The sequence below is a fragment of the Rhinolophus ferrumequinum genome, chromosome 3, assembly GCF_004115265.2.
Source record: "Rhinolophus ferrumequinum isolate MPI-CBG mRhiFer1 chromosome 3, mRhiFer1_v1.p, whole genome shotgun sequence".
Classification (NCBI taxonomy): domain Eukaryota; kingdom Metazoa; phylum Chordata; class Mammalia; order Chiroptera; family Rhinolophidae; genus Rhinolophus; species Rhinolophus ferrumequinum.
In genome coordinates, this window is record NC_046286.1 from 79,814,935 (window position 1) to 79,839,975 (window position 25,041).

The 25,041-nt window shown below is 37.6% G+C and overlaps 1 protein-coding gene across 7 annotated transcripts in view; it reads right to left on the reverse strand.

The window, feature by feature from the left end:
* Positions 1-25,041, reverse strand: part of LOC117019053 (pantetheinase-like) — an 84,198-nt gene that overhangs the window by 51,136 nt on the left and 8,021 nt on the right. For 5 of the 7 annotated variants that reach the window (XM_033100415.1, XM_033100405.1, XM_033100425.1 and 2 more), the window contains exons 3-8: positions 21,460-21,652; positions 20,277-20,568; positions 19,448-19,809; positions 13,631-13,801; positions 12,487-12,621; positions 12,240-12,297 (exon numbers count right to left, since the gene is read on the reverse strand). In XM_033100415.1, the coding sequence (XP_032956306.1) occupies positions 12,240-12,297; positions 12,487-12,621; positions 13,631-13,801; positions 19,448-19,809; positions 20,277-20,568; positions 21,460-21,652 (1,211 nt within the window). Of the gene's footprint in view, positions 1-5,153; positions 5,250-12,175; positions 12,298-12,486; positions 12,622-13,630; positions 13,802-19,447; positions 19,810-20,276; positions 20,569-21,459; positions 21,653-25,041 lie in introns of those variants that run through there. The other 2 variants (XM_033100441.1, XR_004422424.1) reach the window with 2 other exon arrangements.

The window sequence follows — 25,041 nt, forward strand, 5'->3', positions numbered from 1 at the left end:
GGATGTAAAGTTTGCTAGGAAAAAGTCATAAACACTATTTGAATCCATTGAATAGTCCTCAAGTATAGAACATGTTTACTCAGAAACCCTAACTGCTCTCTCCCTATAGATGGGACTAGAAACTTGTTGACTCTGCATTTGGTTCCAGAGCCAAGAAAGCTTGATATTTCTAACCATGCCCTAAAATGGAAAAAATAGTTATTAGGATAAGATTTTCTGAAAGGGTGTTCAACGCTCAATTTAAAGAGCACTGAGTATAGCAAGACTAAACTTTCTAATCTAGCCAGACCCTACCCTGCATGAAAGTGTTGCCAGCTGTTATGTGTCTCTATCAGTGTTTCTGGGGAAAATAGAAACTGCTGAGTTCTCTTGCTTTTCATGGCCTTCTTACTTTCTAATCTAATTAAGGACAAGTGGTAGTACTTGCATTCCTAGCTAACACGGTCTAGAATTTATCCTTATATTAGATGTGATTTTCTCTCTTCCTACAAATTCCAAACCACAAAATAAGTACCTTACAGGAACAAAAATGAGGCTGACCTCAAACTTCTCAGGAATACTGAATCCCTTACCTTAATGGAGCAATATAGAGAGACATAAGGAGAAAAATTTGAAACCAGATAATTTTTTTATGCAGGAAATTATGTGACTGTAAAAGATGATCTGCCATATTCACGGGCTCATAAAATATACGACCCATGTATCTTTTTTGAGAAAAATACGAATTACCTACCCTACAGAGAAGCATTTGTTGCTAGTGAAAGGTATGAGAAATAGGATCTCAAGAATTGGAAAGCTAAGCCATAAAAGGACTAATAATTAGCTTTATGCAAATCAAACACAGGGTTGAGTTTTAAATAATTCTGGAAAATCTTGTTTTAAAATTGAAATGCAGTTGATGAAGAGATACAGTTTTTTAAAAAAATTGAGCTTGAGGGAAACCATGGTATTTAAGAATTGGAAACAAGCTGTCATGCAGGGTGTCATACAAGGTCTCTGGTCCCGCTCCTCGCATAAGAACGCAGGACATGGTGAGGCCAAAAATGAACACCCACGGAGCCATAGATAGGGGAATCATACCACTATACTGTCGCTGGCGGCTGGGTTGGAGACACAGGAAGCAGGGGCCACATTATCCGCATCCCGCCGTCCACTTCTCCCTGCCAACCAACCTCACTTGCTAGCTGCAATCCATGCTTGCTAGCTCAGCCACCATCTTCTTGTTAGCCTCCTGTAGGGACAGAGCCAGTAGTGTCGTGTCCAGGCTCTTGGCCTCACGTGGAAAGGTGCTGGTTCAGGTAGTCAATGGCCTTCAACCGTGATTGGATGGCCATCAGCTGTGGCTAGTTGGCTGTCAGCTGTAACCAATGAGCCATTGGTCACTAATATAACTGCCATGACTACACTAGCAGCAAATAGGGGGCTAGCAAGAAGATGGTGGCTGAGCTGGCAAGAATGGATTGTAGTTAGCATGGTGGGTTGCAGTTAGCAAGTGAGGTTGGTTGGCAGGTAGAAAAGCGGATGGTATGTTGTGGGTAGTGTGGTTCCTGCTTCCTGTGTCTCCAATCCAGCTTCCAGCGAGAATATAGTGCTATGACTCCACTATCTGTGGCTCTGTGGGTGTTCCTTTTTGGCCTCACCATGTTCTGCATTCTAATGTGGGGAGCGGGACCAGAGACCCCACATAACACCATGCATTTGCTACTAGCATAGCCACGGCAGTTATATTAGTGGCCAACGGCTCACTGGTTACAGCTGACAGCCAACTAGCCACAGCTGATGGCCATCCAATCACAGTTGATGGCCATTTATTACCCTAGTGAGCACCTTTCCACGTGAGGGCAAGAGCCTGGAAACTGCACTCCTGGCTCTGTCCCCACACAAGCATTGTGAACAGACCTGCCTGTGAAAGAAAAGTTTCCACGCAAGAGACTCTGACAGTCTGATCTTCAAGGATGCCAAAAAAATTCTACACCCCTGATATGAGCCATCAAGAAAAGTTCACAAGCCATTTAAGAAAATGTAGTAGCAGCACAGAGAGGAGTCAACTCAATTAGAAAAGGTGGCAGAAAAATAAGAACTCTCAACAATATTTAGTAAAAACATCCAAGATCAAATTGGACCACAGGAAAAGAAGCCTAAAGAAATATCAGGTATTTTAAAAATGCATAAAGAAATTATAAGAGAGAATAATCACAAGTAATAACTGAATCACTGATCGTGTGAATTAAGTGGAGGAATATCACATGCACTAAGCTAAAATACAAAGAAATAGAAATGCACTCAGTGTTTTTCAATAACTATTGCTAGAATGCCTTCCCTCTGTGAGGCTCTGGGTGCTGAGGAGAGAGTGGTGGAGACACAACAAAATTGCTGCCCAGGGGGAACTTACATTCCAGTGAGGGGAGCACAGACAATACAGATGATAAATAAATAAAACGTTAGATTGCAATGGTTGCTAAGGGGAAAAAAATAAAGTAGGGAAGAGATATATGAAGTGTTTGGGGAGAGGACTGACATTAAGGATAAGGTAGCCACAGAAGCCTTGAATTTTACCTGAAGGAAGTGAGGCACTAACCACGTGGGTATCTGCGGGAAGAGCAACCCTGGTAGAGCGCACAGCAAGTACAAAGGTTCTGAGGTGGGGGCCTGTCTAGTGTGTCTGCAAAATAGCAGAGGTCAAGATGGTTGGAGCAGAGTGAGCAAAATGGAGAAAAACAGACGGGATGCCAGAGAAGCTGCACATGGCTACACTGAATAAGGCCGTACAGGTCACGGCTAAGAATGTTAGCTTTGTCTTTGAGTGAGAAAGGAAGGTCCTGAAGTGTTTTGGACCCAGCCACGTGATCTGACCGATTTTAATAGATTCATTCTGGCTGCTGTGTGAGAAGAGAGGCAGAGGGCAAGGAGAAAGTGGGGAGATTAGGAAGTTGCCACAATGACCTGGTGGGAGAAGACAATGGTTTGGGCTAGGGCAAGGACTGTGACATGGAAGAGTGGTGGTCAAGTTGGCATACGTATGTTCTGAGATACAGCAGGCAGGGTTTGCAGACAGACTGAAAGTGGATTGGGAGAAAGTTGTCAAGGGAAATAGCAGGGCTTTTGGTGTGAGTAGGTGGAAGGGTGGAGGTCCCATTTGCTGAGGTGGGAAAGATGGTGGTTGGAGAAGGACAAGAAGCAGGAGAAAGTTAGGAGTATGGTTTTGAATTTGTGAGGTTTCAGCTGCGTGCTGAAGAGCATGGCTTTCAGAGCCCAGCTGCCTCTGTCCGTGTCTGGACTTGGCCATTCACTCGTTCTGAGGGCTTGAATGTGCTGCCTAACTTCGTGAGGCTGCAGTTTTCTTAGGTGGGAAAAAAGAAAATCTATTTCCTGGTCTTTATGAGTCAAGAATAAGTTAAGATTTGTAAAATATCATCTTGTGTATAGTGTTAATCAAATAAGTAAACATCCAAGGGGAACGTTTAGGGCATGTTAAGGGAGTGTATAAGAACTATCACAAAGCTTTTTCAAGAACACACACATACTTAAATTAATATAAAAAGATATACTCTAGAAGGCCACTACAGACAGAAAGAAAGCATAGTGGGGAAAGGGAATAAAGGAGGAAAAACAATAAGATAAAATGAAACAAATACAGGTAATGTGTTATAAGGAAATGGACTGTGTTCTATTCACTGCTATAGCCCTAAGGCCTGGAAAATATTTAGAACACTAAAAAATGAATAAAGGTTTGAATGAATGAACAAATGAACTGAGGAAGTCATTAGCTCTCTTCTGTGGTCTTTGGGACCAATAAAAATTTAGGCACATACATTTAGCCTGGTTCTGAAAATCGTACTGGTATCCGGATAGAAATTCCTTGATTTTGGTGGTGGTGATTATGTATATCCAAACTCATCAAATTGTACACATTAAATATGTGCAGTTCTTTGCATATCAATTATATCTCAATAAAGTTGAAAAAATAAATAAAAAAGGAAAGATCAGGCTAGCATAGAACTTCTCATCTGTAATTTTGGAAGCCAGAGGGCATTGGTATGAGCTTAGAAACAATTAAGGAAATTGGATGGCAGTTCAACATCCTATATTCAGCCAAAATAATAATCATATGAAAGTAAAAGAAAGACAACAAATACACATTTGTGATCACCTTCTGAGAAACTCTAGAAAATATTCTAACAATGTAAAAATTAAATCAAAACAAAAAAATTTTAAATAGCAAGAGATGAATAAAAGCAGCAATAGTAATATCTAAATTAAGATTTAGTTTAAATCAAAAAGGATTATGATAATATGTTTTGAAATGAAAAAAATAAATTTCAAGAAAACACTTAATATTAACCTGTAACTTGAATTCTCAATTCTCACTAACCTCCAGTTGTTATCAGGGTTGGTGGAGGATCTGACAAATTAAACTTCTTGACTGGATCACATGATGCATAGCTAATAATTTAATTTTGGAAAGTTTCTCTAGCGTTTTTTAAAGTTAAAATGCTCATGTTGTTTGATGAGCAAAAGTTCAGTGCAATTGTTTTTGTAATAGCAACAAAAGCAAAAAGTAAAATAATTTATCACACACACACACACACACACACACACACACACACGGGAAGTCATCCTGAAATGTACCAGGATTTTTTTCCCATCATATTACATTTGTGCAAATAAGATTTTAGTTCTATAGTTTAGCATATAGTAACAATGATATACATTTTAATTTCAAAACCTGTAAAAATCTCTATGAAGTCTCCTTTTATTATGCTAGCACTAGGTAAGTACACAAGATAAAATTTCCTTCTTTATGTACAAGAAAAGGAGATTAAAAAAAATTCATGCTTCAACTTTTCAAATTCCTGAGCTTTCCATAGGTGAATTTGTCATACAAGTGAAACATTTTAAACAGCACATGTAAAGCAAACTATTTAAAAATACATAACTGTTTTAGCTTCTGTTACCAAAGCAGGTGTTAAGTAACTAAATTACAGAAACCTTGTTAATCTTTGCATTAAATGTCTTAAAATTTATCTATGAATAAGTCTCAAACCATTGGTAAATCTTATTCTCTCGAGCAATCTCCCTGTAAATGATTACCTCCACCTGTGGGCTAGTCTCTACAAGTTGTTGTGGCTGTTCTGTGCATTCAGACCTACCTTCTCAGGTAAGAGTGAACAGAGTGGATGAGCTGAAAGCGGAAACACCACCTTTGGGAGGAGACCACACAGCTACTGCTGGCTAGAACCACTGCTTCTCTAAGATAGGCCACAGTTCACACAGACAGGATGACGCAAACATTAAAATGTGAAAAAGATAAGCTGATAATGAATCTTTCTGAAACAAGCTAACAGTATATTATTGACAAATATAACTGGGAAGTGCTTTTATTCTAAACCACTATCAGGAAGCTAGCAGTGAGCAAGCTAAATAGCGAAGGTAAATATTACCATAACTTTAAAAATAATCTCAAGCATGGGCCACTAATAACCAGTCATGGGTGTTAACAGCATATATATAAAAGCACATGTCCATTAAAACTGCCTTAATTGTTGATTGATTTGAAAGAAAAATACTCCCGTATTAGACATCTGTACAAAATAAATATTAGATTGGTGCAAAAGTAATTGCGGTTTTTGCAATTATTTTTAACCTTTTAAACCACACTTACTTTTGCACCAACCTAATAATTAACACTAAAAAAAAAAAAAAAAACAACAATTCACTTTCGAAGCAGATGACTTGTACTGCCAAAGGAATATTTCTAAAACTTAGAATGTACTTAAACTCAGTAACATCCTATAGTTAGAAAATAATTTAAAGGAGTGGCTTTCAAAATGTTTTTAAACCATAAAAGGAAGAAATGCATTTTAAATTGTGAGTCAGTGCACATGTAGTTATACATCCATTGAGAATGGTACTTGAACCACCCTATTTATAGGTAGGTGGGCAGGGAAATTTTCTTAATTATAAGCTAAGCAGATGAGATAATAACATATTAATAGTAATTTTAAAACATTTTTAAAATAGTGCTTTTAATTATCTTAGTCACTAAAATTATTATAGTATATTTTTATCAACAATCTCTGAAGATAGCTTTCACATATTTATTTCGGTTAAAATTAAATTACATATGTACTTAGGGAAATTTTCCAGGCAATCAGATTTAATTTTCTTGCTACAATGCTTTTATAATCCATCGCTACAGCTAGAACTGAATATACACAATGGCAGGCTTTTCAATTAATTTTTACTCATATTGCAATTGCAAATATACCCTCAGTTAATTGTTTTTGATAGTGCTATATGAAATTTTATCATAGAGAAGAAGAAAAAGTTCATCTGGTTCACAATCAATTTCAGTTAAATCAACATCATAATCTGTTAAACCAGCTTTGTGATACTCATATTTTCATAACTCATTCAAAGTTTATCCAATTAACATGTCTACAAAGCACATTGCCCAAACATTAACTATTTATCAGATAATCTACCACCATACCAACAGGTGGGCTATATTGGCTTTGGCAGAAGTTCAAAGTTTCTAGAAGGTTTTGATGGCTAAATAACTATTAACACTGATAAGAGCTCTTGCTGTATTTCAGTGATTGGACCACCACATAGAACTGATTTAAAAAATAGAAAGATTAAGAGCTTATTCTTCTGTTAACACATTTTCATTGATCCTTCTAAGTTTATCTCCAAAGTCTGAAATTACCCCACTCTTGATAGTGACAGTCTTCTACCAGTATCTCAAGGAAAACTTTTATTCTTCATGCCACATCACCAGATATGATCAGCTAACTTCAATCTTTGTTCTGGGATGCTATATATGTTTTAATACTAATCATGTACTTTCACCTTAGCACTCACCCTGAGTTCTATCAAAGTGTGTGGCTATTAAAATTACAAGATTGACTATGAGGGATGTGGCAAATCACTCTTGTAAAGGTAAAACACAATTAAAATCTAACTTTAATAATCATGGAGCAAAAAACCAGTTTCCAGAACTTTAATCAAACAGGATGAACACTGAGTCCTTCAGGAAGCAACAGTCTAACATGGCCATGTAAGAAAACCCTAGTAACCTGGAATGCTAGAGAAAGCACTGGACTTAAATTTAAAGACTCTGGTTTGAGAATTTGATACACATGAGTTAGGAGAGTTGAACGTGACACTTTGCTCTAAAGTAACATGGAGAAAAATGTATCTACTTTGTGAAATTTGAAAAAAAAAAGTATTATAAAATGTTTTATAAACTAAAAAAAAACACCACACACAAAACATCACTGATGCTTTTACATACTCTGGGCAAGAAGATACAGGTAAAGTTGCCTTCAGATCAATGGAAAGGGCAGGGAAAGTTTTCAGGAATTGGTGGTATTGGCTTGCAATTGGCAAGTCGGTATATGGGGCTGACAACAAAGTAATGGGGCAGGAGGCAAGGAGTCTAATTTAACTATAGGTTCGAGAATAAAAGAATTATAAATAGCAACCCAGGTGACTCATGGCAGACATTTCATCATTTATTGACTGATATCTATATGCTAAAGTTGATGAAGAATGTAAGATACATGTCTTTGAGGAACTTACCTTTAGAGGTAGGCATTATAGTTCTAACCAGTATTTATGAATCTCTTCCCTTTTCTGGATATACAGGGAAATTACACTTCCTACCCATTTATATTTGTCATGACGATATCACTTTCTTTGGCCAATAAAATACGAATGGAAATGACATGTATCACTGGATGAAGGCATTTAAGAGGCAGTATATAATTTGTCCATATTCTTTTCTCATGCTCCAGAAATTCTGGGAGCAAAATTGATGAGGAGATGACACAAGACAAAAAAAAGCCTGGGGTTCTCTACTATGTCTGATGAAGAGGCTAGCTGCCCTGGAATAGACTCTGAATGAGTAAGAAATAAGGTTTTGTTTTCTTAAGCTATGAGGTTGTTAGTATTATTTGTTACTGCAACATAACCTAGCGTATCCTAACTAACACTCATTCTAAAGAGAAAGTATAGTACAATAAGAGTATACACATTTGAGGAAAAAGGAGCTTTAAGTTTTATCCCAGCTTAACCACTTATTTTTTGTTGACTTTGAAGTATTACTTAGCCTCTTGAAGCCTCAATGTTATACTTTTAAAATGAAGGTAATAATGCTTGATTAATAGGGTTGTCTTGCATGAGAAAGTGCCTGGCTTTCAGTAGTATCAAGTTAATTAAACAAGAAAGCCATTTGAGTGAGGTAGTTTAACACCTTAGCAGCTTAGGTGAACAAACCAAAACCTAAACCTCATGGTTAGGAAACAAAAACCTAAGGATCACCAATCACATAGAGCCAACTAGGATTTCCAAATAAGGCAACCACTTAAGTTGGCACCAATCAAATTATTTCCTGCTTTGCTTTAGCATCTTCTCTATAAAAGTCGGGCCCCGAATTTCTGTAGGTGGTGCTCTTCTAACCAGTTCTGGTTTGGCATTGCTCTGTTCAAATCAATTTTTGTTCAAATATACTCTTAAAATTTTTAATATGCAATTTTATCTTTCAATAGTTTATACCTGAAAAAAATGCTTTATTATTATTATTATTATTATTATTATTATTATTCTTTAGCAATAATAAAATAGAGTTGAAATATCTTTAAAAAAAAAATCAGTGGTTGTTGGTGCTACTACACAAGGATGGCTGAATGCACTGAGCAGTGTTCTGAGCTAGTGTCAAGGGCCAGAAAATAGAAACCACCCTTTGAGGGTGTGAGGGGTGGAGCATTCCCTGGCTCCAGGAATCAAAGGTGAAGGGGCCATGGTATCAGCTGGGGCATTTTTTTTGCATTTTGCAACTTAATCTTTTTTTTTTCTTTCCTTTTTTGCAATTTGAATATTTTGTGAGACCAGGGCTTCAAGGCAAGTGGGAGCATCCTACTAGAATGAGCAAGAACACAGACACTTTGAACCCTCTCAGAGGACTGACTACGCTTGGAAACTGGAAGTTCTATTTTTTTTGTTTGTGTTTTTAATTCTTTCAATTTTTATACAGATATATATATAGAGATCGATCTAAGGAACTCTTTCCCCTGTCTGTTTCTCCACCAACGTGAAAGTAAACACTTTTAGCAAAGGAAGGAGGAAAAGACCATAGCAACATTTTGGGAAGTTTAGAATTTTTTATGGAAAAAAAAATTAAGTCAATTGAGATGGAGAAACTGTCCCCACTTGAAACCTACATTTATCTCTCTCCTCCACCTCTGCTGGCTTCCTAAGCTTTTGCTACAGAACCTAATGGAGCTCTCCAGCATCACAAAGATGCATTTAGTAAGGAATAAATAAAAAGACAAAAAGTTGGATGAGGAGAGTCATGGTCCATATGTTCCCCATAAGGTCCCACCTTATGGAACAAAACCCTTTCCTATGTCAGTGAGAATGTGTGAACTGCGTCATCATGACCATAGCTTTCACATTCCTGAGCTATAGCCAGCTGCTCAGCTGGCCCTTTTATCCTAGGCCTGGTATCTGGTCTCTGTTCACCCAGGATCCTGTCTCAGAACTGCATGCAGCATCTCATCAGTCCAGCTCAGCTGCTGTCAGCAAGTAGCCAGACATGGGGTCCCATTGATCCCGACTTGAGTGAGGTCCCCGTGGGGTAGGAGCCGGATCATGGAGATCTTCCGTTCTCCGACCTCCATGCTCAAAACATGTTTGATTCTAGTAAACTCAAGTTCTCTAAGTCTGAACTGCAACCACAGTCCATGACAAGGAAAGCTCACAAAGTCTTCATCCCTAGCTATTGACAGGAAACAAGTACTGAGCTATGAGTAGAAAGAACAATACAGCAGTCCAGTGCTCCCAAGATGCCTGGACGCTGATGGAGACCGGGATTGTTGAGTAGGAAAACTCAGTCCTGCAGGAGCAGGCACATTTCCCCGTCGGATGGCCGTTTTGAAAGTTGGCTTTTGAAGAGATGCATAGTTTGTTTTCTGTCTGGTAGCACCATACCCAAACAAACCTTTCTGTCATCATAAGCACTTTTCTAGAAGTACAAATACAGCTGACTCACATTTTAATCTGCATCTGTGTCCAAGTGTGTGGTCCTATACATGCTTTGGCCTGTGGTTATGGTCACCAGGGTGTGCCTGTGTGTGTGTGTTACATTGTCATGAAGTTGATGAATTATAATCTTTAAATGAGGAAATGTCAAAAATTGTCTGGACCATTCAAATTCATCAAGATATAAAAAGATAGATAAAAATATTGTGTTTAAGCATTGGTCTTTCTTGGAATTGTGTTATTTGTATTAAATGAGCATCACTAATGTTTTAAGAAGAAATTAAAATTAAAAAGCACATCAAAAGTATCACAAAATATGCATACATGCATTAAAGAAACCTGGAGTAAAAAAGTAATCAGAGCTGGGTATGGATGTAGTAAATAACACTTTTAAAAAAGTAAATTCACTGCTGTAATATTTAATTTTAAGAAAAGTTATTCTAAGACAAGCTAGTAAGTTTGTCACAGGGAAAAATATCAGGTAGTATATTCAGATGAGCAGTTCTTAGTTGATCTCCAGGAAAAACTTGAAAATAAAAATAGCATGATTTCTCTTAGGAATTTTAGAACATACTAAATGCAACAAGTCTTTACGAGGTCAGACAATTAAGTTCGCAAACTCATCCGAGAAAAAGTGCTCCATACCTCATTACTGAATATCTCTACAGTCATCTTTGAAGTACTCCCCTTGGGAAGCTATTCAGTGACACCAGCACCTAGTCCACCTTTCAAAGCAATTTTGGAACTCTTTTTCTGGAATGGCCATCAGAGCTGTCGTCGTATTACCCTTGATGTCCTGAATATCATCAAAATGTCTTCCTTTCAATATTTCCTTTATATTCGGGTAAAGAAAGAAGTCATTGGGGACCAGATCAAGTGAGTAGGGAGTGTGTTCTAATACAGTTATTTGTTTACTGGCTAAAAACTGCCTCACAGACAGCGCCATGTGAGCTGGTGCATTGTCGTGATGCAAGAGCCATGAATTGTTGGAGAAGTGTTTAGGTCGTCTAACTTTTTCATGCAGACTTTTCAGCACTACCAAATAGTAAACTTGGTTAACTGTTTGTCCAGTTGGTACAAATTCATGATGAATAATCCATTTTATTTCCAAAAATTTAGCAACATCATTGTAACAAGTTTGTGAACTTAATTGCCAGACTTCGTATGATGTGGTGTCTTACAGTGAATAGATACCATCTTACTTATAAAAATTAGATTCATTTGTTTGGGGTATTAGTTTTTTTAGCATATTTGTTTGTATGTTAATCAAGGTATTTTTTTGTGATGGTAATATAATGCAAAACAAATAAAAATATTTTATTTCTCCTTGTGTGGAAGAATTAACAAGAAAGACACTCAAGGGCAATTTCCCAGTGACTTGCATTAAAGCTTTTCAATACTAGAAATATTTAATATTTTAGAGCAGGAGCCAGCAAACTTTTTCTGGAAAGCAGCAGGTAATAAATCTTTAGCTTTTTTGGCCTTGTGGTCTATGTCATAACTACTCAACTCTACTATTATAGCATGAAAACAGCCATCAATAATATGTAATACCTAAACAAACATGGCTGTGTTCAATAAAAGTTTAAGTATGGAAACTGAATTTTAATTTCACATGATTATCATGTGTCACAAAATATTCTTCTTTTGAATTTATTTTTCAGCCATTTTGAGACATAAAAGTCTTACATAGTTCGCAGGCCGTACAAAAACAGATAACAGGCCAGATTTGGTAAATGTCTGTTGTATCGCCACCCTATTAATATGGTTACAGGCTGACAATTTAAGCAAAACACTAAATAGGCAGTAAATCACCATTGAAAAACACAAAAAACATGAAAGCCCTCTAATAGATTTCTAGATGTAAACTCAGCTGCTTTGGGGATATATCAATGCTAGATATCAAACCAAAGCCAGTTAGCTGATGTTGAAGTCATTGATTTTTCTAATTGAAATATGTAGGGTGGCTGAACCATTGGAAAATATTCTTACGTGAAACAATCAGAGGTGATATAATTTTAGCAATAAATACATCACAAATGGTTTTACTCTAGCAGTTATATATCATTGCAATAGCTAACGCATATACAGTGATTTCCATGAGCCAGGAACTTTAAATGTATTAACTTACTTGATTCTCCCAAAAAAATCTAAAAGATGGGTACAAGTGTTATCTTCATTTTATTGATTTTTACCTTTCAAAATGTTGTCACTATTTATCTGGCTTACATTGTCTGGTATGTATGGGTGTGCCTAAATAAAGAAAAATACATATTAGTAATTCACGTATACAAGAGGCCACAACCACTAATAGTAAGAGCCCAGACCCATCTTTCTTTTCTTATCCATCATTTTTTAAATTATTCAAAATAAGAGAGAGCAAATGTAAAGATTCTAGTAATTTAATAAGTATACAATGGTTGTTATAACTATGAGCATTACTCTTAGTGTTTGCGCCATGAGGTCTGATGAAATATTTGATGCCTGGTCCTTCTCATACAACCTCCCAAACAGAGTTACTGTCAAGACAGGTCCAGATAATGGCTTCAAGCTAAACAAGCATCCGTCACTTGACACCTAATTAAAACACAAAGAAGTTGACTGGATATAACTTTAAGTTATATAACCTACAACACACTTTTAAAAGTCAGTACAACTGGATAATGGCCAGATTCTGTTCTACCAGAAATATTTGAAATGGTACAAAGTACAAGAAAAATCAGAGCTATCGCACTGGCAGTAGTTCATTTATTATTGAAATGTTTATAATCAACATCTTATAATTATTTGAGGAAGCATCCCAGAAGTTAATAAACATAAAATAATGGATTGGGGAGTATATAAGAGAGAAATCCAGTCCACTCAGACAAGAGAAAGACTCCTCCAGATGATCACAAAGGATTGACTAAGGGGAGTTTGAGCTGAGCCTCCATCGTCCCTGTCAATCACTCACTACAGTATCCCACCCTGCCCACTGTCCCTAACTCCCCACAGTAGCTGTTTCCACAAGGAAAGGGGAGGGAGAGTGGAACCTGAGAAAAGTCAGTAGGAGAATATGACTGGGCAGAGTTCTGGTTCAGTAAGAAATTATTTCTGGCCTCTGAAAAAAAAAGGTTTTGCTTTCCTGCCAACACCAGCCACTCAGATTCTCTCTCCTCAGCTTTTTCTTCCTTCCTTTTCTCCTGTGGTCACCCATACCATGATAGGAATTCCTTTTAGCTTCTCTAGGCTATCACTGCCCAGTGATGTGAAGGGGCTTCTTTCTCTGGTGGGACTGGTCCTGAAACTCTTCGTGAGTCTTCTTCCTACTCGACAGAGCTTAAACAGCCCAGCCTGGTCCTTTTATAGTCCCCAGGATAGCACATGTCTTTTATCTCAAGGATATACTAATTATTATTCTATACTAAGGCTTTCCAGACAAGACATGCAGCCTGCTCAGCGTCCTTCAGGACCCCTAAGGATAATTTTACCCTTTTCAAATGGAGATTTTGATTTTACATATTTGTAAGCCCTTGGGTAGGTTTTGTACTCAAAAAGTGCTTCCTGTTCCATAAAGGAGCTGGCAACATTAAGCAAAGATTCTTACCTGAAATTCTCCAGGTGCAAGCTGAATTTCACTCAGCAGCACCTCAGGAAACACATACTGGGTTCCAAAAGTGCCACTGAGGGAGAACATGTCAAACCTAGTGGAAGCGGTTTCAACGGAGTCACCACAGGTGTGTAAGCCCATTGTTTTACACTTCAACAGAGTACAAATCTAGGAAAGTAAATGCAAACCAGTAAGTCCTAGGAAAGGACTTAAGTCCATGGAAACATTCTCCTGACCTCGGACAAACTGTCTATGCTCCTTTGTTTGGTAAAATAATGTTATTTCCTCAATTGATTAATACTGTTAATTGCTGACTATCTATAGCAACTAGCAATAAAAATGAAGGGCTTCAGACTCCAGTATTTTCTGTAATTCACTGTCAAACAGATCAAGCCACATAAAGAAATAATCAATTCTTTGGTCTATAGCTGAGAACAATGATATCCTCATTGTTCTCAAGTTAGCAATGCTTTTATTAATCAAGTTTTCAAATTTTTAAAAAGGTTTAATTTAGACACTAATTTAATCTCTATTTTATTGCCTATTTTACACCATGAAAAAATTTTAAAGTTGTAGTGAACCTTAGAATTGATATAAAGACAACCCCTGTGATCTGGAAAAGTCACCTATTTTATATCTGAGCCAGGAATAAAACAATTCTCACTATATTACATAGTTACACTATTCTGCATAGTCATACTATCCTACACTATACTACGTTCTTATACTACACTACATAGTTATACTATACTACAGTTATACTATACTACAGTATACTACAGTTATACTATCCTACACTATACTTACTACATAGTTATACTATCCTGCACTATACTACATAACTTTCTGAATGTAAAAATATAAGGATATGAATCATCTCACCAGGCAGAGGGAAAATCCCCCCGCAAAAAAAAGATCCACATTCATTTAACTCCATCTGTATTGCATCTTCCAAGCCACCTTCTTGCCTGATTGAAACAAAAAGCCCCTAACTGGTCTCCCTGCTTCTGCTTTTGAAGTTGGATAGCAAGTGCTTAGGGCAAGTGTGTTCAGATGAGATACACATAACTTTCAGATAAAAGGTAGAACACACATAAATATGGGTTTCTTTTTGTTCCCTTGAAATCCTGCTAGAAGTAACATTGACCTTGTTTTAAGGCTAAAAACCCACAAGAATAGGATACCAGGAGGATAGACCATGGTGCAATTTTAGAAGCTGAGATGACACAAAAGTGGTGACTGAGCTAGCAGAACCAAGAAAGCCAAGTCCTAAACTGGCAGCGGGAAAAGCCGAGAACCAACCCTATCTATGCTGCATAGTTATACTAATGAAAAGTACACTAATGAAAATACTCCAAAGATTCCACCCCTGGGAAGGCTAGGTACCTCAGGAGCTGGTGAAGTTGTGGTGACTAAAGAAAACTGGTGGGAAGTTGTTAGGATGCCTACGATACTGAGTCTCCCACCTGGTCCAGTGAAAGAGGAAGTATTTATTTCTAGAGAGGATAAAGCCGATGATGTTTAGATGGAGGTTTTAAGAGACGTCGTTGAAAGGGATTACATGAACAAATCATACTAAAATGTTGAGACCATTTCCTTCCACCACCACCTCACCCTGAAAGGTCATTTCTCTCACTTGGCTCTCTAAATGCTGTCATTTATCCTTCAGGAATAGGCTTGCCAGATAAAATATGAGACAGGAGTCCCAGTTTAAATTGAAGTTCAGATAAATTAAATAATACTCTTTTTTCTTTTACTAAAAACTAGTATTTTTAATTTATCTGAACTACAGTTCTAGTTTGTAGTATAAGTATGTGCCAAACATCACATGGGACAAAAACGTACCTATCCCATGTGACATTTGGGACATACTTACATTTTTTACGTGAACTTCAAATCTATCTGAATCTCAAATTTACCTGGATATCCTTCTTTTTAGTTGCTAAAGTAGGCAACCTTATTCAGAAAGAGCATTAGAAGAATTTTTAAGCCTGAAAAACTTGACCAACCCAAGAGGAAATCTCTCAAGATACTTATCCCAGGGATTCCCCTAACAAAAGGCCCAGCTAGATCACTCCACTGTGAAGCTTAAAATTGGCAAGTATTACCCACATGCTCAGAACTTTCGATCAGTTTTTGGTCAGCCAAAAAGATCATCCTATATGAGAGAAACTGCTAAATTTAGAATGTTAAATTCCAAAACTTGTCTGGTACCCATGGTTTAGCCAAAGGACCAGTGCCCAGCAATAACAGAGGGTGTTGTTTATTTGACAGAGCTGACCTTCCCAAGTACTACGAATGGACTGGGCTCTGCTCTCCTCAGTGGAACTAGACTGGGGAATGCAGAAGGCAGGACAAGACTGAGAGGGGAAGGAAGAAAAAAGAAAGAGGAAGAACCAAGAGATTGCTTCTTGTTTTGTAACCAAGTTTTTAAACTTAAAAATACATCACACACAAAAATATTATATCGTAAGTTTTGAATTTAAAAATTAACATGGCAATATAATACCATATATATATGCCAGATACATAACACAATTAGTGTCAATATGCCACATAATATATGGTAATATTTATATGGCAATAAATACGCTTCTACAACATAATTTGTTTAACTAATTTTCAGTTATTAGACATTTTCTACCTTTGTTCTTGGTACCATTTTTCTTCTTTTTTCCAACACCTGAAGCACTGATTAGGAGTATTAATTCCTCCTGTATTTTCATCCTTTTCTTTTTATATTGCTCTTTCCCTTAGGTCTATAAAGATAATCAAGTCTCTCTCAACTACTGGAAAAACAAAAATCAAAAACATTGTGTGACCATACGTCTGTCTAGTTCCTGTTTCATTTCTCTTTTTCCTGTCACAGACAAGAGGTTTGAAGAAGAAATATTCACTCATTCTTGCAATATCCTTACTTCCCTTCAACTTTTCAACCTACTGCAATCTGTCTTTCACTCTGTCATTATTAGCCCAGGAAGTTCTACCAAAATTGCACTCAATCATGCCAAAAATGGTAAACATATTGCATAAATACACTTCACATTTTTCTCCTTCCAAGAATTTCTACTTCTTTGCTATCCATGAGAGTTCTCTTTTTAAGTTTTCTTTCATTTCTCAATCATATTTGCAGGTTCCTATTCTTCTGTCCTATTCTTGCCCAAACATTGGAGCTCCAAAGTTTCCACCTTTATCCCACTGTTTTTTGCCATCTATGTAGTCAGCTTTGTAACACCATTCACTCTTGTGGGTTTAACCACCACCTTTACTTGCTGATTCTCAAAATAATATTTCTAAATCTAATTATCTCCCTTAAGTGTCAGACCCATATATTTAACAGCCTCTTGGATGGCTCCAGTTGAATATCCCATATGTACTTCGAAAGCAGAAATGAGCACCTCCCCACGGCCACCCAGTCTGCTTCTGGTTCTCCTCTGGCAACCTGATCTGTCAGAGCATCATATTCCAGCCACTCTTGCCAGAAACCTGGCATATTCTAGACTCTTCATTCTGCTTACCTGTTCCATATCAAATTAGTTATTTAGTTCAATTTCCTAAATATTTTTTGACCCCCATACCCTAATTTTATTCCTACTAACATAATTTTTGGTCCAGATCCTAACAGAACTAGTTTAATCATCTAACTTGTCTTTTTGCCCTTAATTCCATATCCGCACTGCAGACAAAATCATCTACTTAAAAGGAGATGTTATCACATCACTCCCTTGCTGAACACCTTCCAACAAAAGAGCATCACTGGTAGAATAAAGTCCAATTCTTAGGAATGACAGGTAAGATCCTGCAAGATATGATCGTGCCCGTAGGCTCACCTTCCACCGGTCTTCACTTATGTTATGTCTTAGCAGCACTAAACTGCTTGTTCTTTCCGGCACACCCTGTTCGGTCACATTTTGGATCATGCTCTCCGCTCCACCTAGAATTCCCTCCCTCTCTTTTTCACTTGGATAATAGCATACGCTCATACATTATGTCTCCAGAAACTTCCTTGGATCCCCAAAACAGGCTAAGCACAGCTCCTTAGTATTCGTACAGCAAAATCTGCATTCTGTGTTCTATCACATGCCAACCTAAAATTATCTGTTCATATGTGTCATGCAGGGTCTCAGCTCTCGCTCCCCACACAAGAACGCAGGATATGGTAAGGCCAAAAAGGAACACAAACGGAGTCATAGATAGGAGAGTCACACCACTATATTCTCACTGGAGATACAGAAAGCACAAGCCACACGATCCGCAATCCGCCGTCCACCTCTCTGCCAACCAACCAACCTGCCGATGTAGCCATGGCAGTTATATTACTGGCTAATGGCTAACCGGTTATATAGCTGATGGCCAACTAGTTACAGCTGATGGTCATCTAATAACCCAGCCAGCACCTTTCCACGTGAGGCTGAGAGGCTGGAAACTGCTCTCCCGGCTCTGTCCCCACAATATATCTTTCTCCCCTTCTAGATTTCTCATGATGAAGGTCTATACTTATTCATCTTCATATCACTAGCACAGAATATATATCTAGTATGTAGTAGGCACTTGATAAATGTTTGTCAAAATGAACAAGCATTGGTAGAGGGCTTATCTATCATACAGCAAACAAACATTACACAATAGGTTCAGTTCCAGCACTCAAAGGGCTTTCAGTCTCCAAAAAGTGTGTGCATACTTTGACATGACATGTCTTTGATACAGTTAAGCATAGGATGTCTGGGAGCACATGAAAGAGATACCTAACCCAGCTAGAGAGGGAGGAGTCATCACTACAGGAAGTATTTGGGCAGCTTTCTTGGTGAAAAGAACACCTGAAAAGCACTAAGAAAGATAAGTGGCAGGGAGGCATCATAGATAAAGGAAACAACCTGTGCAAATACCCAGGGGTTCTGCAGAAGCTGGCATATTGGAAATGGGGAAATGTTTTAATATGACAGGAGCCCGGAGCACATATGGGTAGAAGTAAGAGAAGACAAGAGACTAGAAAACGGCACATAACAAGATTTTGAGTGTTTTATGTTAAGGAATTTGATTTGCCAAGTAGAAGACAGTGTGAAATTTTAAGCAAGAGAGTGAAATAATAAGAAATGGCTATTAGTGGTTTTTGTAATTATAGTGTCCCTATCCTCCAAGGAAGGAAGTAGATGGAGCTGAAATTGTCAACGGGAAACTCTGTTAAGATACTGCAATAATCTGGGTGAAATAGGATTGGGGGCCAGCTCAAGGGAGAGAAGAGCAGAATGAGAAGAGTAAGGAAACTGCTTTTTAAGGAGTTCAATCTCTTAAGATTATTACAGCTCCTCCTTTACATTGTGGGATATGAGATAGCTGAATCTTTGTACTGTACATCTCTTATGTGTCCATATCAACACTTATATGTCTCCAGGACATACTCAGTGTCAAGCTCTATAAAACAAGATAGGCATCAATGAACTTGTAGGGAAAATGGCTAAATTTGTTAAGCCAGGAAATATCAGAAATTGATTTATCCATTAAAATTATCTGTAATGTGATTATTATATCATTTTAAACCCTGGTACTGAAAATAAAAGTTCTGCCTTTTTCCAACCAATTTAAAATTGCAAGCTTTAGCAAATAAAAATTCAGGGTCCCCAACTAAAGTTGAATTTCAGATTAACAACATACATGCATATATATATATATATATATATATATATATATATATATATATATAAAGTGGGACATACTTATAATAAAAAGTGATTCATCGTTTATATGAAATTCACATTTAACTGGGTGTCCTGTAATTTTATCTGGTAACTCCCCTGCCCCCAGAATACTCATTACCTGTAAATGGTATGTCCCTTCAACAGTATGTAGTCCATCAAATGCCCCTAGGGCATAAACTTCATCCGATCTCTTCTCAGACATCTTGTAGCTTAGATGACAACAGAGGTCATTCTGACAAACTGTGTAATTTCCTGCGACTCCTCTGAGCTCCAAGAAGGTGAATTCATCAAAAAAGACAATGCTCTTAAACTCCTGGCTTCCGGTCGAGAGTGCTTCTATACCACTGGCGTAAGCAGTCCAATTCACCAGAACTGGGTGGTACGGGTGGGAATCCAGTTGCGAGAGGAGGAGTTTTCCCTCTTGTGTCTTCATATCGTAATGAAATGCTCTTGGAGAATCAGGTGCATAGATGCCACTTCCTGGACGTTGAAAGTTGGAAATGGCATTTGAAATAGAAAAGTTAAAAGGGATCTCATAGTTGTTATTTTAAACTCATGTTAACATTTTACTCCCTCTAAGGAATACATATATATATATATATATATATATATATATATATATATATATATATATATATTTCATTAATTTCAGTGAACTATGCCAAGGATAACAAGTGAGAAGAAATCCAATATAGTAGGACACCAAGAAGCCAAGAAGAGAGTTTCACATAAGAAGTGGTGCATTTTGGAAAAAAAAAGAAAAAGGATGTTCATCCAATTTAAATAAAATTAAATAAGTCTAGAAAAAAATTAGATGAAGACTGATTTAACAGCATGTCACCAGCTAGATACACAAAAATTAAGAGTTGAAAAGCTCTGTATTAAGGGGTATTTTTTTTTCTTTTTGGATTACGTCACACCCATAAATCTTAACGCTTATATATTACCTGTCATTTTCTTTGGGGGGTAATGTATATTGGATGCGAGGAAATTGACCCCCATGCCCATAGCCCAGGCTGAGTGGAATTCAATAGCTGACAAGTGTGGCAAAACATTCATCCAAGCTGTGGGAAACACTATGGTGTCCACATGGAAATCCTCCACCAGGGTCACAGCAGGATCGTGGAAGAGTATATCGAAGCACGTGAACATGCCAAACCTTCCAAAGGGGGTGTCGAAAGTCACAACCTCAGACTCTGTGGGTTTATTGAATTGATCTTCACCCATGAAAAGGTTTTGCTGCAATAAACAGAAGATAAAGTAGGGAGAAATCTCTTCCAAGAAGTTGATCTGAACATCACTGTGTCTGAAAAAGTGCAAGCTCACATCTATTTGACAGTGCCAATTTCATCTATGACCACTGTCTTCACAGGGAAAGGGCGTTACAGAATCAGAGATTACTGCAGCTGACAGGAGCCTTCGGTTCAGTCTTCCCATTTGATAGATATGTACAAGGAAACCCTTACTGTTAAGACCTTGAATCTTACAAGACATGGGAGTGAAACAGATAACTTTTATTTGCCAAGAACATTTAACTCTTTTCAGTGGCCAAAGAACACTCTTTCGTCCTTTCTCTTCAAAACCAAGTCTCTCTGGTAAGGAGTTTTCCGTTGTAGCCTTGACCCATTGCCAGGGCATGTCTTAAAAGGATGAAGTTCAAAAGATGACATTACATGTCAACGCAGGTGGGGCCTACTGATTCTCACACACTCGGAACACACTCTTGTGTTCCTAGATGCACAGGAAACCTCTCTCGAGCCTCTTTATAGGAGCTTCCCACATCTAACCATTACTTTCTATGCTTTGTTTCCACTCTGCTTTTAAAGTGTGCTTATTATTATCAACAATAAGGATTCTTTCCCCTGCTTGTTCACTTTATTTTGTTCAATATTCAGTAATTGAATTTTTTTTTTTAATTCTTTTTACTGGGGAATGTTGGAGATCAGTGTGTTTTCCAGGGCCCATCAGCTCCAAGTCAAGTCACTGTCCTTCAATCTAGTTGTGGAGGGCGCAGCTCACTGGCCCATGTGGGAATCAAACAGGCAACCCTGTTGTTGAGAGCTCACACTCTAACCAACTAAGCCATCTGGCTGCCCCCAAGTAATTTAATTATTTTCAAAGTAAGTCTACCTTATGGTAACGTGCCACCAGTTTTCCCTGCGAATCAAACACCACATCAGTATTGTACTGATAACGACCGTCAGAGGGACACTGGGGATCACTGGAATTGCATGGCTTCTTGTCCCCAATATTTGCCACAATGTAGATAGAGTTTTCCTTGGCCAGGCAGCTGAGTCTTTCTTGCAGTGGAGTATGGCCAAATCTGGTATGCGTTATCGGAAGAGGAAAGAAAAAAAAAATCAAGGTTAGCTTTTAACAAAATTCAGAATGGTAGTGGCCTAAACCTATTAAGTTATACAAAAAGTTCAGACAATTAAGTTCACGAACTTTCCACCATGTAAATTCTAAATAGCATACAGAGAAGAAGAGTAAAACAAGAAAAGACTTCACAGGAAGTACATGCTTGTAGGAATGTGGTTGTAGGAAACTATACTAGGGTGAGATTCCAGGCCCTGTATTTTTTTCCTTCATAACATTTATCAACACCTATTATGTAATCATACATTTATGTGTTAATCTTATAACGTGTGTCACATCTTACAGATATTACGGGGCAAAGACAGATATCTCCTGTTCCCTGAACCCATGCCTGTCAGAAAACAGGCATTAAAAAACATTTTGAATGGAAGGGCAACTTAGTAGTCGGAAGATTCTGCGAAGATGGCAGAATAGGAAGCACCAGGAATCTATCACTCCACACAGATAACAATTGCTCGCACAATCTGTGTGATAGAACTTTTGGAACTCTGGAATCTATTTAAAGGTTTGAAACTTCCAGGGGAAGCCTTGGAAGGTAAATTGCAGTTAGTTTCAGTCAATTTCAGCTCTGAGTTCAGCAGTGGCTACCCATGTCCCGTCCCCACTCCAGCCCTGTGGCAGGCAGACATGCAGGTGTTCCTGGAGCACCGTTTAGGCAGCTTGTGGGAGCAGAGTGAGCAATAAGGACTTCCTCCTCCAAATATAGGGGATCTGTGTTCTGATCCTTGATAGCTGCTTCTGATCACGGAGGTGCAGGCTCAGGGACAAGCAGCCACTGTCGCACCTCCACCCCCAACGCACATTGTTGCAATTCTATCCCCCTCTGGCTGAAGTGATTTTTAGGAGGTTTATAGGGTCAGAGCCTTCTTTTTATACTCTTTTCCCCTTTTGGGAACCAGACATTTAAGGACTTGAACATAAAAAACCAATCACGTATATAGAAGAATTTAGAAACTCACTACACATGCCCCGGGAAAGGCACAGGCTAAGACAAGGCCTGAGAAGACCTTAAGTTTACACCTGAGGCTTACCCACCACCCCCACCCCCTCACAGAAACAGCCTACAACAACCAAAAGAAACAAATAAACAAAGAAAAGACAGAAAATCCTGGGGAAGGAGGAAAATTTGATTTCCAGAGTCATCACATGATAAGCTTCAAATGTCTACTTACCAATAAAAATCATAAGGCATACAAATAAAAAGGAAAAAAATAAACCAACAGAAACCATCCTGGAGAATGATCTGATGCCATACCTACTGGACATAATTTTTGCAGTTTGAAGTGCAAAAGCAAAACTAATACAAGTTTCTTTTTCCTTCACAGTTTAATAACTAGAAGATTCATTTTTACTGTAAATCTTAGCAACCTCAGTATACGATTTTTTTCTTTCCTTATTAAGATGAGAATTTTCACTTTGTCACTTAAAGGATGTACTTTATAGCTTCTCTTTGGCATATCTGAATTGCCATCATTGCTACTCTTGTGCTTTGGGGCCATTATAAAGTAAAATAAGTATCCCTTGAACACAAACACTGTGGTATTTCGACAGTTGATCTGATAACCAAGATGGCTGCTAAGTGACTAATGTGCAGGGAGCATAGAGAGCATGGATATGCTGGACAAAGAGATGATTCGTGTCCTGGGCAGGACAGCATGGGATGGTGATAGATTTCATCACACTACTCAGAATGGCACACAATTTAAAACTTACGAATTGTTTCCTTTTGGAATTTCTCATGTAATATTATTGGACCACAGTTGACAGCAGGTAACTGAAACCATGGAAAGCAAAACTACAGATAAGGAAAGGCTACCATATATACCACATTTTTTTCCACCCATTTATTCAATGATAGACAATTTATTTCCGTGTCTTGGCTATTATAGATAATGCTGCAATGAATAGGAGAGTGCAGATATCTTTTCATTTCACTTCCTTTGGAAATATACCCAGAAGTGAAATTGCTGGATCATATTGTAGTTCTATTTCTAATTTTTTTAAAAACCTCCATACTATTTTCTATAGTGGCTGCACCAATTTACATTCCCACCAACAGTGCGTATGTTTCTCCATGTCCCCTCCAGCATTTATCTCTTGTCTTTTTTATAATAACTATTCTACCAGGTGTGAGGTGATATATATTAATGTGGTTTTTTTAGAAAAGATTTTTATTAAAAATATAGCTAACGTACAATATTATATTACTTTCATGGTTAAACTATAGTTATTCAACATTTATATAACTAAAGAAGTGATTACCATGATATAAGTCCAGCAACCATCTGATATTGTACCATGCTATCACAATATTATTGACTATATTTCTGTAGTCATGCTGTACATTACATCCCCATAACTTATTTGTTTTATACTTGGGAATTTGGGCCACTTATTCCCTTTTAGCTTCCCGCTCCTTTAATTTTTCAATTACAGTTGAAATTCAATATTGTTTTATATTAATTTGAGGTGTATAGAATAGTAGTTAGACATTTATATAATTTAAGATGTGATCCCCGACTAGTCTAATACCCACCTGGCACTATACATAGTTATTATTGTATCATTGACAATATTCCATTTGCTTTACTTTATATCCCCATGACTATTTTGTAATTACCAATTTGTACTTCTTAATCCATTCACCTTTTTTACTCTGTTCCCTAACCCCCTTCCCATCTATCACCCCAACAAATTAGTACCCATCTAACAACATACAGTTTTTACAATATTATTGACTATATTCCTTATGCTATACTCTACATCTGCATAACTACCTTTTAACAATCAACTTGTACTTCTTAATCCCTTTCCGCTTTTTTCAACCACACTCCCAATCCCCCTCCCATCTGGCAACCATCAAAATGTTCTCTGTATCTATGAGTTTGTTTCTGGTGGTTTGTTGTTGTTGTTGTTGTTATTTTGTTCTTTAGATTCCATATATAAGCAAAATCATATTGCATTTGTCTTTCTCTGTCTGACATCCACTCAGCACAGTACCTTTCAGGTCCATCCATGCAGCTGCAGATAGCAAGAACCCATTCCCTTCCATAGCTGAGCAATATTCCATTATAGATATGTACTGCCTACTTTTTATCCATTCTTCCATTGATGCCAGACTGCCTCCACATCTTGGCCATTGTAAACAATGCTGCAATGAACATGTGGATGGACACATCTCCTCAAAGTAGCATTTTGGGTTTCTTCAGATAAATACCCAGAAGTGGGATTACTGGGTCCTTTGTCTCTTGTTATAGCCTTTGTTTTAAAGTCTATTTTGCTTGGTATAAGTATAGCTATCCCAGTTTTTGTTTTGTTTTGTTTTCTTTAGTT